The 14,942-nt window shown below is 37.9% G+C and overlaps 1 protein-coding gene across 1 annotated transcript; it reads right to left on the bottom strand.

The window, feature by feature from the left end:
- Positions 1–895: 895 nt before the first annotated feature.
- Positions 896–14,144, bottom strand: LOC118741413 (coiled-coil domain-containing protein 170-like). The gene is given in 9 exon segments (XM_036473383.1): positions 896–1,629; positions 1,689–1,859; positions 1,931–2,065; positions 2,135–2,350; positions 2,413–2,761; positions 2,763–2,788; positions 2,845–3,660; positions 3,745–3,870; positions 14,017–14,144. Coding segments are annotated over 9 exon segments (2,580 nt in total). The 5' UTR covers positions 14,122–14,144; the 3' UTR covers positions 896–993.
- Between the last annotated feature and the right edge of the window lie 798 nt (positions 14,145–14,942).

Consider the following 14,942-nt stretch of genomic DNA (forward strand, 5'->3'; position numbering starts at 1 on the left):
TCCAGCGATACGAGCCCGAGTATATTTGGGTAATCCCTCAAGGTTTCTAGGATAATCGTAACAATATACGTTCTCTGCGTTTACTGTCGGCTGCTGACATCTACCGGTAAAAAAGAAAAGCTAAAAATATTTGTGCAGCTAGTACTCGCTAGATGACGCCATCACGACTTTACTCTGTACATTCAAGAGGCAAATACACCACACAGGCGGCTTGTCAAACCAGAGAACTTGCCACTTGCGCATGAATTTTTGCAAAGGTGGGTATACAATTTTTCTTATTTCAGATACAATTTATAATATTTCCAGATAAAATATTTAGACCTTTTTCTAGAAAATTGTCAAAAGTCATGTAAAACCAATTTAAAACAAACGAAAATAAAATAAAGTAAAAGGAAATATATGAGTCAAATAAAAGATATAATAAAAACAATATTTTTTTGGCAATCGCTCCAACCGAGGATCGAACCTGGGACCTGTGGGCTTGTAGCAGTAACATGGGATCGATAAAGCAGCCGTTGTATTTAACCGGAGCTTCTACCTCCGATTTGTGGTAACCAGACATTGTCAACCCACCTTAACTGGAGGTACATCCTTCAGTTGAACACTCGACTGCTTTATCGATCACAGTTATATGCTGGGTGTCGATAACGAGGTTCAACTGGGATTTATAGCTCAGTCGTGTGCATACTACGCACTGCTATACCATCTTTACATAGACGGGTAACCGCTTACATGCAAAACTCATTTAACAGATTTCTTATGTGGCAACTCTCACGCAAAGCCAAGTGTGCATAACTGAGCAATAAGGATTCTAACAAACGATAAATCACACGCAGAAATTGATTGATTAACATATGTATGTATATATAAGCACATATGGATTTATGTATATCTCATTTATTAAAATACGCCTGAGTTCGTTAGGAGTATAAAAGTTGCGAATTTTGTTCGTAAAAATTTAGTTCGAGATCTATGCAAAATTTCTCAATAAGTTCACTTAAAATCAAAGTCATCGTAGCCGCCATTTAGAAAATCGTCTTTGGTACAATGATGTCGATGCACATCGGATTCGAAGCATTTATCGTGCATCCGCTTGCTCCCCACACCAGCCCCACCACCACCACCCGCACTGCGACGCTCCCCACAGCCAGCAACAAAACGTTCGCCCTCTTCCATTGCTGTGCGGTCAGCGCAACGTCCCGCAGCGCCACCGCCACCGCCACCACCACCGCCACGACTCTTGCTGCGATGTCGGTGCTGGTGATGCTCGGCCGTGCTGTGATGGTGCGCATGCCCATGCGAAGATCTCGTATGTTCCTCATAAACACTTGCGCTGATGTGTTCCATCTCATTGGGCGGGCGACAGTGCGACGTTGGTGGTATGGGATCATCGTATCGTGGGCAGGGATGATCACCCACAGGTGATGCAGTCTCGTAGCGCTTAGAGAGAAGCGTAAATTCCTGATGAGCTGAGCAGAGCGCCTGCAAGCGATGCAGCAGATCTGATTCGGGCAAATCGTCTAGGTGGAGTGTCCGGGCGACCGAAGTACGGAACGACTGAAGGTGGGATAGGCGATGATTGGCATCGGAGAGTTGGGTTTGTAAGCGTGCAATGCCTTCGCGGAGAGACTACAGGGGAAGAAGAGTATTAGGCAAATGAGATCGGCATATGTTAACGCCCCACTCACATTGATGAGCGCCTCATCGCGGCAGCGTCTGTTTTGGGATGATTCACTCGTAGACTTTAAGCGATCCTTAATAGCGTTGTATTGTGTCAATAAGCGTGTCTTCTCTTCTTCCAGATCGCAAATTTGACCAGTCAGCTCATCTATCTTGCGCGCACGCTCCAGGGCGGTGATCTGTGAGTAAGAAATTGAGTACGAAAAACATTTTTCAAGTTTGCAAACCAGCTCATTGCGGTTGCGTGTACCTTGTACTCCACAGCCTCCGCCAATTGCGCTTTGACTTCGGCTATTTGTGAACGCGCATCCACCAGCTGGGCCGTGAGCTTATCGATCTGCTTGCTGGCCTTCTTGGAGCGACACACCGCCTCGTCACGCTCGCCCTGCCCATTACAAACAAAAGTACTAATCATTAAGTAATTTGGCTTACATTATTTGCGTCCTCGATTCACCTGAAGCACACACTTGCCCCTGGCACCTTCTTCGATGATCGCCAGTTTACGCCGCAGCAGCTCCAGATGCAGATCACGGCGCTGCACTTGCTCACGCAATATGCGAACGCGCCGCTGTAATGTGTATAGGCTACTGCTCTCCTTCAGTGGTATGTCGTGACATGAACGCTCGCGCCTTAGCTTACCATGTCCATGCGCGTGACGATCGCAACAGCCCTAGAGTACAGAAAAACAGGAAATACTGTCATTAGGAAGATAACATCAACAAGTTAACGCACCTTATCCGGCGAATGCTCGTATCGCGAGTGATGCATATGACGATGCCCAATGTCGGTCTCATGTCCATGATGATCACGGTGTGCCGCTATTCGCTCGGCACGCTCCAACAGAGACTCCGCCAGAATGTTGGTGTCGGTGCTGAGTGCGGGCGGTGAAGTGCATTCTGCCCAATTTAGCGCTCTCGCCAGCCGTTGCAGATACTCTGAGAGGCCCAGATGATCATTGCACAGCGTGTGGATCTCCGCTTGACACTTTTCTAGACGCTCTTCTAGCTGGCACTTTTGAGCTTCCTCGGTTCGCAGGCGACACTGTGTGGTCTCCTGGGTTTCCTTCAATTTCGATTGTTTTCAGCTGATCGCGCAGTGAATGTACTTGCTGAAAATATTTGTATTTTGAATTTTTTCAGAAACCAATTTTTAACTGCCTCTCACCATATGCATCGCTTGATTATCAGTCAATATTTCACGAACTTTCTCCTTGATCAATGTTTCACACGGTTCCGGCACATTGAGCTGATTGGCCAGACAACGCAGGAATTGCAGGCGTTCGCTTTGCGTGCGGTCCAGATTATTCTGCAAGCGATGGCAACGCGACTCGAAGCCCCGCAGTTCCTCTTTCAACTTCTCGCCACTTATTTCTGTCTCAGTCACGCGATCGCGTTGTAGTTGCAAATCGCGTTCGTACTGCCGACAGCGTCCTTCCAGCTCATGGTTGTGGTTGGTCACACCTTCGAGTTGGGCGCTCAAATGCTGCTTCTCTATGTTGGCTAGCGATTTCAAATTCATAAGCTCGTTCTCGCAGCTGCTCAGCGTGTCGCATGTGGAGCTCGCCTTCGCCTTGGTGCGTTGCAGCTCGGTCATCACCTCTTCCGCGCGACTCAGCACACATTCGGGTGTCAGATGTTCATTCTCACACAAATCCACGCCCAGGCAAGTGGCAAGGCGTCGCAGTAAATCGTTGAGTTGGGTACCCGCTTGCTCTTTCTGCTGTTCCTCAGCGGCCAGATGGTTTTCGAGGTGTTGAATTTGGCACTGCAACTCCTTGCTGCGCTCATTGGAGGAATGCTTCTCGCGTTGAATGGTCTGTATGGTGGAGTCGCAGCGTGACTGTATCGATTGCTCGCGATTCTCAGCGGTCTGCAAGCGACTTTGCAGGCTGCTTATGAGGGCCGATTGTCGGGCGGCTTGTGCGCGTAGATTTTCGCATTCCGATTCGCGGGCGGCCAAGGCAGCCCGAGCGTCTACGAGCTAATAAATGTAATGGTGGCGTGAAATTATCGATGTTAAATTACATACTGAAAATATATTGACAGAACTTTTTAGCATACATACATCATTCGACAGTCGGTCTCGTTTATACGACAAAGCCGCAAGTTCACTACGCAAAGTCGTGACAAGATCGATTCCATGGTGGTGGTCCGGGATGGGAACGACAGTATTGTCGCATTTGGAATCGAGCTGAAGCATAAAAACAATTGAATTTGATAAATTACGTTAAAATTAAAGGGGATCCGAGGTGAATGCAGACGATTATAGAATTTCATGCAGCACCAAACCAAAATTTTTCTCCCTTAAGTTAGAGCTTGCATTTTACTTGATCGTCTAATGAATTAAAATCTATAAATTCGACGCATCTAAAAGATTGTCTGATAGTTTAGTGAACCCAAAAAATAGAAAAACTGCCTTGCCTAGTGGAAGGGGAGTCAACACGTACACAAATGACTCGTGACTCAGACGCACTGTGTATGTCGCCTATTAGCTATCCCTCGATCTGCTCGAAAATTTCAAACTATCAAAGTATTGAGGCCTAACTGCATAGCTGTGTTCGGAATAAATACCTTGGACTCTTTCAAGATGCTGATTCAATTCTTACTGTAAATAGAATGCTCGGACGGAATGATAACGTTGGGCTGCATATAGAAAGCTGGAGGCTGCTCATCGAAGTACAAAAACCCATCAGCTGAAATACCATTATTATATTGTTCAATTCGTCGCTTTTCTAGTGATATATGCTGACTAGGGTGTTCGATTATTCGCCTGTTTTCCCAACCCGGTTTTCGAGTTATTCGAAAAATTGCAATTAAAAAAAAAACGGTTTCCTTTTTGAAATTAAGAAAAACCCGGATAAACCGGTTTTATTTTATATAGTTTTCATACAGCAAAAATACTATGTTGGTCATGACCAAAAATCACAGAAAAACTATTAACATTAAAAATAGCTTTTATTTAGAAGGAAGCAAAACCAAATAAGTACAGAGTTTTTTTGGGTAAAAAGTAAAACAGACAGAAATCAGTGAAAAATTCGAATTTGGTCTTACTTCAACTTTTTTTTTTTAATATTCTCATTATCGTTGGTGTTTTGGTTTTAACACTTTATTGTATTTTCCTGATTTTATTCGGATTTTTGTAGTGCTTTTGCCGCCGTAGACGAGTGCTTAAATGTGCCTACTGCCACTCGGGAGGTCCGTGTTTCAATTTCTGGCTCCAGCAATATCAAAAAAAAATTTGGTCAAATAGCGGTCTATTCTCAGCTGATAATGGCAAACCTCCGAGTGTACTTCTGCGATAAACTAGACCTGTCAAGGGACCACTATAATTTCCTCCATGAATATTACTTCCACCTCTGCCATTTATTTTCACTTTATTTAAATCAAGTTGGCTCAAGACATGGAAAACTAAGTTTCGAGATAAAAAAAGGGCTTAAAAGATCTGTATCAAAGCTTTGATAACGTGCACTAAGTATTTAGGTGTTTTTCCAACTACCCCAGTACTGATTTTCATTTCCAAGTTATTATGAAGATATTTGCTATCAATACTAATTAATTTGGTCCTAAAGCTTAGAACCAGCCCTTCAAAAAAAAAAAGGAAAAATTCATATACATATGTGCATACGAATGAACATACATATGTATATATGCAAGTATGTACATTAGAGTGGTCCAAAAAAATAAAGTCGGAGTTTCGTAATTTATTAAATATTATGTTACCAGGCTAGTCTGATCTATGTTTTTAGTGCGAATAAAACTACATTATTCCACTTTCTGGCCCAACGTTTCGCTAAAACATTTTTAGCATCTTCAGGGGCAATCCAGCTTTATTAAATCTGCCACAAACCAAAAATACAAAGGCACATTGTAATTAAAAATTAATGAATATAGCATACAAACATACATATACATATATGGAATTAAAAATTATAAACAACAATTTGAGGACAAAAAACTCACAATGTTTAAGAACTTTGATTAACACCTAAATACAGCGCATCTGTACCATCTTTTGTGGTAGCTTTGTCAATACTAAAATAATAAACATTTTTATTTCTAATCATAAACAAGAAATGTAAGCGGCCGCAATGTTGTCCGTATCTTCTTTTCTGTTCATTGTCTTTTTCCTTCTTTGCATTATCCTAAGGCTTTCTAGTGTATATCGGGTTGACTCCCTTCTTTCTTTGTCGATAATCTTTGTGTTTGCGAAATCAGCTGTATGTCCACTTGTTATGATGTGTTGTGATAATGCTGTACTGCTTTTTTGTTATCTTATATCTGCTTCATGTTCGCCTAGTCTAACACCTAAAGGCCGCTTAGTTGTCCCAATATACACTTTTTCGCATTCCTCAATTTCATTTCCCTTACATTTAATTTCATACACTACATTGTTTTGTTGTTGGATATCTACTGAGCACTTAGTTTTTGTGTATATTGACGACAGAGTGTAATTAGATTTGTAGGCAAGTGCTGTGTTTTGTGATTTCGTTATGCTGTGACCAAAATTGCCAGTTAAGTTGGGAATGTATGTTACACTGTAAAATTTCTTAGTAGTTTTTGTTGTGTCTATGTTCGGTGTTTTATTGGGATGGATGCTTGTTTTCATAACTTCTTGATTTATTAATTCCCGTATTAAGTTTACAGGGTAATTGTTGTTTATTAGGATTTTGTTGATTTTCTCTTTGTTAGCTTCGTGGAATCGTGTGTGGCTTATTGCCAATATTTTATGGATGAGGTTTTTTGCTGTATTTAACTTATATTTTGTTGGTTGCGATGAGTAATAATTAATCAGGCATCCAGAAGAAGTTGGTTTGGAATACCAGTCAAGTAAAAGATCGTGGTTTTCTCTATGTATGCAAACGTCAAGGAAAGGGATTTTTGAATTTTCCTCTATTTCCATCGTAAATTGAAGTTTATTGTGATACTTGTTAAGAATTCCTAGAATGATATTCGCGTCATTGCGTTTAATTATAGCAAAGATGTCATCCACATATTTGGCTATAAATTTAATGTCGATATTGTATTTTTGCTTGAGTTCCGAGATGGTATTGTCTAGTAGGTTGTCCATAATTATGTCCGCTATTGTTGGGGAAATAGGATTGCCCATAGGCATTCCAAACGTTTGTGAATATAGTTTTTTGTTGAACATGAAATAGTTGTTGTCTTTTAGGCAAAATTCTGAAATTTCTTGGAATTTCTTTTTCGGAATATTGGTTTTTTGTTTAACTTGGTCCCATTTGTTCATGACTATTTTTGAGGCTAACATTGTTGGTATATTAGTGAACAAGGACACGACATCAAACGACACTAACATATCTTCATCACACACACGTATATTGGCTAACTTGTCTTTTAGGTTGAAGGAATTCTTAACATTGTATTTATCCGAAATTAACATTTTCAAAAACTCTCCGATGTATTTGGACAGCTGGTAACAGGGGACCATAAACGAGGAAACAATAGGACGAAGAGGAACATCGAGCTTATGAATTTTAGGCAATCCATAAAGTATAGGCGCAGTGGCTGCGGTGCATGTGAGCTGTTGCTTTTCTCTAAAGTTAATGTGTTTGCCTTTGTAAAGTTCGTCCACTATTTTGTTGTTTTTTCTTTGCAGAGCATTCGTAGGGTCACTTCTTATTGCTTTGTATGTGTTTTTGTCGTCTATTAATTTGTTCATCTTGTCTAAGTACTCTGTTTTATACATAGCTACTGTTTTGTTGCCTTTGTCGGCATCGGTTATAATAAGATTGTTTTTGTGTAGCCTGACGAACGTCTTTGCCTTGTAAAAGGCTGCTAAAATAAATTTCTCCGCTGTGTTGTGCTTAATATTGCGCTTAAATAGTAGGATTCTGTTACTAACTTTATTTCTGGCTACTTCTTTTTCTCTTTCATTCTCCAGTGATTGTATTAGTTGTTCCATTTCAGCTATTATATGTAATGGAGAGAAATTTGATTTCGTTGTTGGCAAGGTGAATTTTCTCCCAAGTGAGAGTATCCACTTTACATCGTCAGGAAATTTTATCGATGTATTATTTACGAACCAGTTGTTATCCGTTTTTATTCCCAGTTTCTGCACTTGTTCATACTTTAGTTTACCTGTTTTTGAATTGAGAGTCGACCTCTTCTTTTCTGCGATCCTCTGACCAAGAAAACTTTGTTTATTGACGAACGTATTGAATTCTGACTCATTTAAATTGCATTTTAGTTGTTGTTGCGCTTGGTTTAAGAGATCTTTAGTTAATTTTATATTAATGTTTGTTTGTGTTATTTCTATATTTAATATTTTCATAAGAAAGGCTCGTTTCGACTTTTCCATCTGTTGTCTTATCCTATCAGAACTGGTGTTGATGGTTACGTTTTTGATCGAATTTGTCAAATGGATAGGAATAAGTCCATATCTCTTGCATTCCAGTAAGAATTTTAGGTCTTCTTTTTGTTTTGCTAATTTCTGATTTTGTTTGCTGTAATGTTTAAGGGTGATACATGTATGTTCACCATGCTTGTACTTCATATGCTTATAAAAATCTTTCATCTTGCTGCTTGGATTTTAGTTGGTGACAGAAAAAAATAAACTAATATTCGGCAGGCCTTCCGAGATTTAATTATATGTTTTATTGTCCGATCAGTTCGTAATTTATTAAATATTATGTTACCAGGCTAGTCTGATCTATGTTTTTAGTGCGAATAAAACTACATTATTCCACTTTCTGGCCCAATGTTTAATAAAGCTGGATTGCCCCTGAAGATGCTAAAAATGTTTTAGCGAAACGTTGGGCCAGAAAGTGGAATAATGTAGTTTTATTCGCACTAAAAACATAGATCAGACTAGCCTGGTAACATAATATTTAATAAAGTCGGAGTTTTAATGCCGGCACACCCTAGGATTGATCCATATCGAAAAAAATATACCCATATTTTTTTATTTTGAAATCAAAAAATTTTTAGGGAGTGCTCAAAGCGTTCAAAGTTTTCCATGTATTTTATATGGAGAAAAAACTATTTTTCGTAGAAATGGTATAAAACTCTTGAAAATCAATATTTTTCGACCGGAAAACTCTCTTCAGGAGACTAAAATCCCATTGTTTATTTAACCATTTTTGATGATTAAAGATTTTTTATTCGTCCCCCCCATTGCATTTTCTAAGGGCTTTGGAGGACCTATAAAATATAGTTACCATGAAAAAATTGTTAAAGAAACAATTGAGTATTATTACTGGGAATCTCCTGAAGATAAGTAAAGTTTTTCGATTGAAAAATATTGATTTTCAAGAATTCTAAACTATTTTTACGAAAAGATGTTTTTTCTCCATATAAAATACATGGAAAACTTTGAGCGCTTTGAGAACTACCTAAATTATTTTTTATTTCAAAATAAAAAAAATATGGGTATATTTTTTTCGGTATATAACAATCCTAGGGGGTGGCGGCATTAAAAATCCGACCTTACATACATTTTTGGACCACTTTAATGTACATGTATACTATAAATTAAAAAAAATGCTCATACATATACTTCAAGAAAAATTATAGCGACGGCGAAGTACTTTTTCAAGCAAGAGAGATAATGAAAAATCGTCACCTAAGGGTGAAAAGTCCACCTTGAAAAATGTTATGTTGCAGAAACATTACTAACTCGAAATATATTTTCCGTCGACAAATTTATATTTTTTCAAACATAAAAAAATTCTTTGGGTCTTGAATAAACAGAGAAATACAAAAATAAGCTTTAAAATAAATCGCTGTAGATTTGAAAAAAAAACCGGAGTGACGCAGTAGAACATTTAATTTTGCTAACAAGCGCAGTAGATCTACTGCAATTGCAGTAAAGTCCGAAAACTGATTCTAAGCTTAACCCTTTCGACCCGGCTTTCGAATAGCAATGCTAAAATAAAATTTTTGATTGGAGCCAGTTACTTAGGCAATATATAAACTATTACTGAATTAAAATCTGAAAAACAATAAAAGGGTGGCTCGGGGGGTGGTGGTACACCATTGTACCATTCGGGATGTTATGTGGTACAAATAAGTACCAATCGTCCAGTAAAACACACTATATCAAAATAAACAATAGGTACAATGATATAAATATAACAAAAAGTACTTCATATTTTATTGATTTCTTATACAGATTAGTGAAGAAGAAGAGGAAGGTTATAATGAAAAATGTGCTATACATATAATTCACATATGATATGGTGCAAAGCACATTTTGCAAATCGGAACTTGGCATTCCTTACAGATGGTCTTAGTGCGTCTCTGTTTGTTTTGAGCACTGCAACTGGTACAACGACGTCGGGTAGTTCCTTCAACAGGAAGATGCATTGCCTTGTGATTGAGAGTTAGTGGTGCGCGGCCTGGTTTTATTGATCGACGAACGGCTGTCGTTTGTAAGCCTTCCTGGATCAATGCCTCAGCTAAGGTAACTAAAAATGATTTGAATGGAATCTTGCTTCGGTTCAGGTCATTATAAATGACCCATGCGTTCGACGCTACTTCCTCGACAGCTTCACTCACTATGTCGTCTGCTAAATCTTCGTTATCGCTGGAACCAGAAGCACCACTTTGTACAGTCCTTCAGAGCTTCCGTCTTCTGCGGAATCTTCGTTACCGCTGGAGCTAGAGACACCACTTGGTACCAATTCATCAGAGCTTCCTGCAGAAAAGTCTTCTAAATCGCTAGCACTATCAGCTTCATCTTCCAGAATTTTTCGAATATCTTCAGGATCCATTTTCAAGAAGAACAACAAAATTTCTTCAAAACGGGGATTTGCAATATCTACTACCCAACGGACTATTAATACATATATGTACCACCATACCGGACGAATGGTACATATAGGTACCATTCACTAAAATAACAATAAAACCAATATTTTTTTATAAATACTTACCTGCCACAATTGTCAAAATTCGTAAAAACTTCAATTCTGCTTTATTTTCAATATTTTCGGCGCTTCAGCACTCAATATCGTGTAAAAACCAACTACGCGTTTCAATTTTGCTGGAACGCAATTCACAAATAACGGCGTCGTAAACACAAACAGCAAACAAATGTAACGAAACCTTTAGGAATGCATTCAGGAAACCTTAGAGACGATAAGGTACATTTCACAATCCAGAAACATTCAATTAGAAACTTCTAGGGATGTTTAAACTTTAAGTGGTACACATATGTACCATCCGGGTCGAAAGGGTTAAGTGAATATTAAAAAGAAATGTATGAGTAGCCCACTTGCAAAGTGCACTATGTAAATTTTTTTAGATGGTGGTTAACGTACCAGTATTTAAAGTAGTTTCATGTCCACTAACAATACAGTGCAAAATCCTTATATATTCTGAAAAAATAGCATCAAATGTTAGCTACTCTAGCAAAAGTCGTTATAATACTTACTGTATGTATATATACACTTTCAAAAGTCGCTCCATCTTCTGATGAAGTTAAAAAACTGAAAGAAAACGTGGTAGTTTCGGTGCCTAGTGGAAGACGTCTTAAAAAAGAAGCAGACCAACCTTCATGGAAGAGAAAACGCGAAAAGCTTAAAAAAGCCGGCTATATAAAATTTACTGTTTCAAAACTCGCTATATTTAATTTCTATATATAAAATTTGCAAAAACTACCACACTGCGTTTTTGATTTTCAATTTTATTAGGCTCTTATTTATCCAAATTTTCAGGTAATAAAAAGAAATATACAATTTGGATGTTACTTGTGGTTGTAGACGTTTGTGGCTTCCTATTATAAAATCACATAACGCTGTTTGCAAGTGGACTACTCATATATGTATATATTAGAAGAGGGTGTGAATACCCTTGAATCGATGCCTTGAGTCGTTCGCATTAGGTAAAAATAGCGCTCACAGAATTCTTAACGAGGCGTATTTTGAGTGATTTTCAACGCGGACGCTAAATCGGGCCTAAATATTTTGATGGGAGTTGTAAAAATTTTACCTTCATGTGCTCGGGATTGAAAATTTGCTTAACCGGCAGAAGTCTACATTTGTCGCCAAAATTTAATTTGTAGGTACAACATAAAATGGCTACACTAGCTTATACACTTGTGTGCACATCTTTACATATTTATTTCAAAAATGTGTTTGCCTAACACAAAATGAATGAAATGAAAACAATTAGCTTTTAGCCATCAAGCAGCATTTGAATTAAAAAAACTATGTGTTGAGTAAAAAAAAAGTGATGTGACGGGGACTACATTTGTAGGTTATCGGTTACGAGATAGTAATTTTTAAGAGAAGGCCCTAGAAGGTGTCGTAAATAATTTTTTTGTACTCCTTACAGTCAAACCTGCTCACAATTGACTTTCAAGCATCTACTGAAAACCTCGGGCACGGTTGCAGCGGAAATATTTCATTTATTAAAAATTTTCAGCAAAAATGCTACATGTATGTAGACTAGCCAGCACTAGGAAGACTTCCGTCGCCTTATTTGGGGTATGCTGCATATCGTATGCAGCTCCCAAGAAAAGCAAAAACTCCATATGAAATGACGTACAAGAAATGGCTAAGAAATTTTCTTCTGTACAATTTTCTTGAGCCAGTACGCAGTTCTTAAGAAATTTACTACGTTTTCTACTACGGTTTCCTAAAGTTTTTTGTGAAAAAAGAGCACAAGGCAACCCATGCTTGCAACAGAAATATATGCCCGTTCCATTATTTCTTGAGGAAAGAGTCAGGTAACAGGCTGGTGCTGTATCAGATGTCAAAAGTGATAAGCCTTGAAACCAAGCTCATGTGTTGATACATAGCACATTTTTCCGATGGGCATACTAGTCAGTATAGTATGGCTTAAATTCTTATTCAATGAAACCCAAATATCGACAGCTACCTAGATTTTTATTGAGCCAGGCCTTGTTAAATGGTACTTTTTTTGCCCTGCCCGGTAAATTGTGGACGACCTAATCCAATTTCTAACAGTGAAAAATCAATCTCACAATAAAGTTAATGTTTTTATTTCTTCTGTAACTAAATTCTCCATCTTCTTTAACTTTGATGTGAATAACACTGGATCACAAATTTTAATTTCGGTTTTGTTCTCCGGACGCCACCACCCAATTTTTATGCGTAATCACCCGCTGATTCCAAAGATCGGGTTAATTTTTCATTCTATGGATACGTTTTCGAGATATTTTCAATTTACCGTTATTCAGCAAGAAACAAAATGTGGTTCCACTTAGTCACTGATATCTGATGAACCAATTTAACAAACTGAAAATGGAATACGACAAATGAAAGCTAACAAAACCGTCTATACGTCACTTTTCAACAAACAAAATTCTACATGGACCGTATATACATCACTTTTCGATAGGTCTGTTAGGTTCTGACAAATTAATTAATCATCCCAGATTGTTTTTTAATGAAAATATGAAAAAAAAACACTTTAAAAGAAGAAAAATTTAATAAGTAACGGGTTCTGTGTCAAATTTTTGCCTTTGTGCTAAAGCCTGTTCTGTAACAAACAAAGCAAATTACTAATGACACAAATCGATGGATAATTAAAGAAGTAATGACTGGTCAAATGAAAATGCGGAAATATTTTTTGTGTGGGAAATGAGCAGGAAGTAATGTTACTCATACGCCATCTACACCTAAGTTGCACGCTTTTAGTTATGCTTATATTTCATATAAAAAATTTTTGCGTATTTTCATTTGACCACTCATTACTTCTTTATTTATCCATCGATTATCTTCAAAGGAAACCTGATTTTTTTCTAACAGAACAGGCTAGCACAAAGGCAAAAATGTAACACAGGACCCGTTATTTCATATTTCATTAAAAAAAAAAAAAAAAAAACTCTGGAATGATTAATTAATTTGTCAGAAAGTATAAGACCTATCGAAAATTGATGTATACACGGTCTATGTAGAATTTTATTAGCTTTCATTTGCCGTATTTCATATTAAGATTGGTCCGTAAGATATACGTGATTAAGTTTAACCACTTTTTGTTTTAAGCTGAATAAAAGCAAATTGAAAATATCTTGAAAACTTATCCATACAATAAGAAATTAAGTAGATTTTCGGAATCAGCGGGCAGTTCCTTATAGCAATTGGATAGTGGCATTCATTGAACATTTTTGCTGTAAACCAGTGTAATTGGAACACTTTTATCTGTACCGAGATCCGAGTAATACAAACATACGAAACATTGCAAAAAGACGAGTAAAATGCGTCGTTGTTTCTTTTAAAATGCCATGTATTTAAGTATTCACTGTCACTATCCTTATATCCACACTTTGTTTTTATAAAACCCATTAAGCACAAATATGTATACTATGTATGTAGATACATATGTAAGTATATTTGTCGATTTTTTTCAATACCAAATGATGATGGTGCGGCGATACTCTGCCCAGGTGTTCATGATGTACTGCACTCAGGTGATGATGGTGTTGCAGATGTTGTTGATGCTTCTTATCGTTTGACATATCTACTTTTGTCTTAATTTCCTGCACTTGGCAAGGCGAAAAAAATGGGCACAATGGCAACGGTGGAAAGTTTGTTGTTATTTGTTACTTTGAAGTGTGTGTATGTGTTGGCCGATTTGTTGTTGTTATCTAGGTCATTCACATGACGGCACAGAAATAGCTTGGATTCGATAAGAAATGGGAGCGAGCACATAGGCGGTGTTCAATGCTAAAGCGAGCATAAAATGTTCTAAACGTATTTTATGGCGTTGGTAACCACCACACATTTTGCTTTTTATTTTGCCAATGGCGTATGTATGTATGTGTGTTTGTATACCCCTAGAGTGTTTGTGTGTAAACTTAGCAACGCCTCGGAAACGGAAGCTCGTCGAACGCCGATTGAGCAATCGAGCACAGGCAACAGGGTCGGTCGGTCGTTGGGCACAATGGTGCCGCCGTTAGAGTAATTTGAAGCATAATAAATACAATTTTAGTTGGTATGCGAAAAATGTAAATCATGTTGATGACTTTGCTTCACTGTTTCCCAAGTAAGTATGTATGTATGTATGTATGTTTGCGTGTGTGAGTTTGCAGAGAAATTCTGTTTAACCTTAGCACTTTTACCACAGGCATTGAAAACTTTCGCCGTGTGCACATAAATTAAATGGAGTTACGTTTTGTTTATTCGAAGTTGATAAGCCACTAATTCGAGTTGAAAGTTGCCAATGGATTGGCTTAAAAAAACGGTTTTAATGTTAGTGCCAGAAAGTAGCTTACGCTTGTTTTTTGTTTTAATTCAGTAGATGCGGCTAGCGATTGAAATTGTACTAATGGAGAGTTCC

Source organism: Rhagoletis pomonella, unplaced genomic scaffold (genome assembly GCF_013731165.1).
Source record: "Rhagoletis pomonella isolate Grant_MI unplaced genomic scaffold, Rhpom_1.0 Rhpom_scaffold_00006, whole genome shotgun sequence".
Classification (NCBI taxonomy): domain Eukaryota; kingdom Metazoa; phylum Arthropoda; class Insecta; order Diptera; family Tephritidae; genus Rhagoletis; species Rhagoletis pomonella.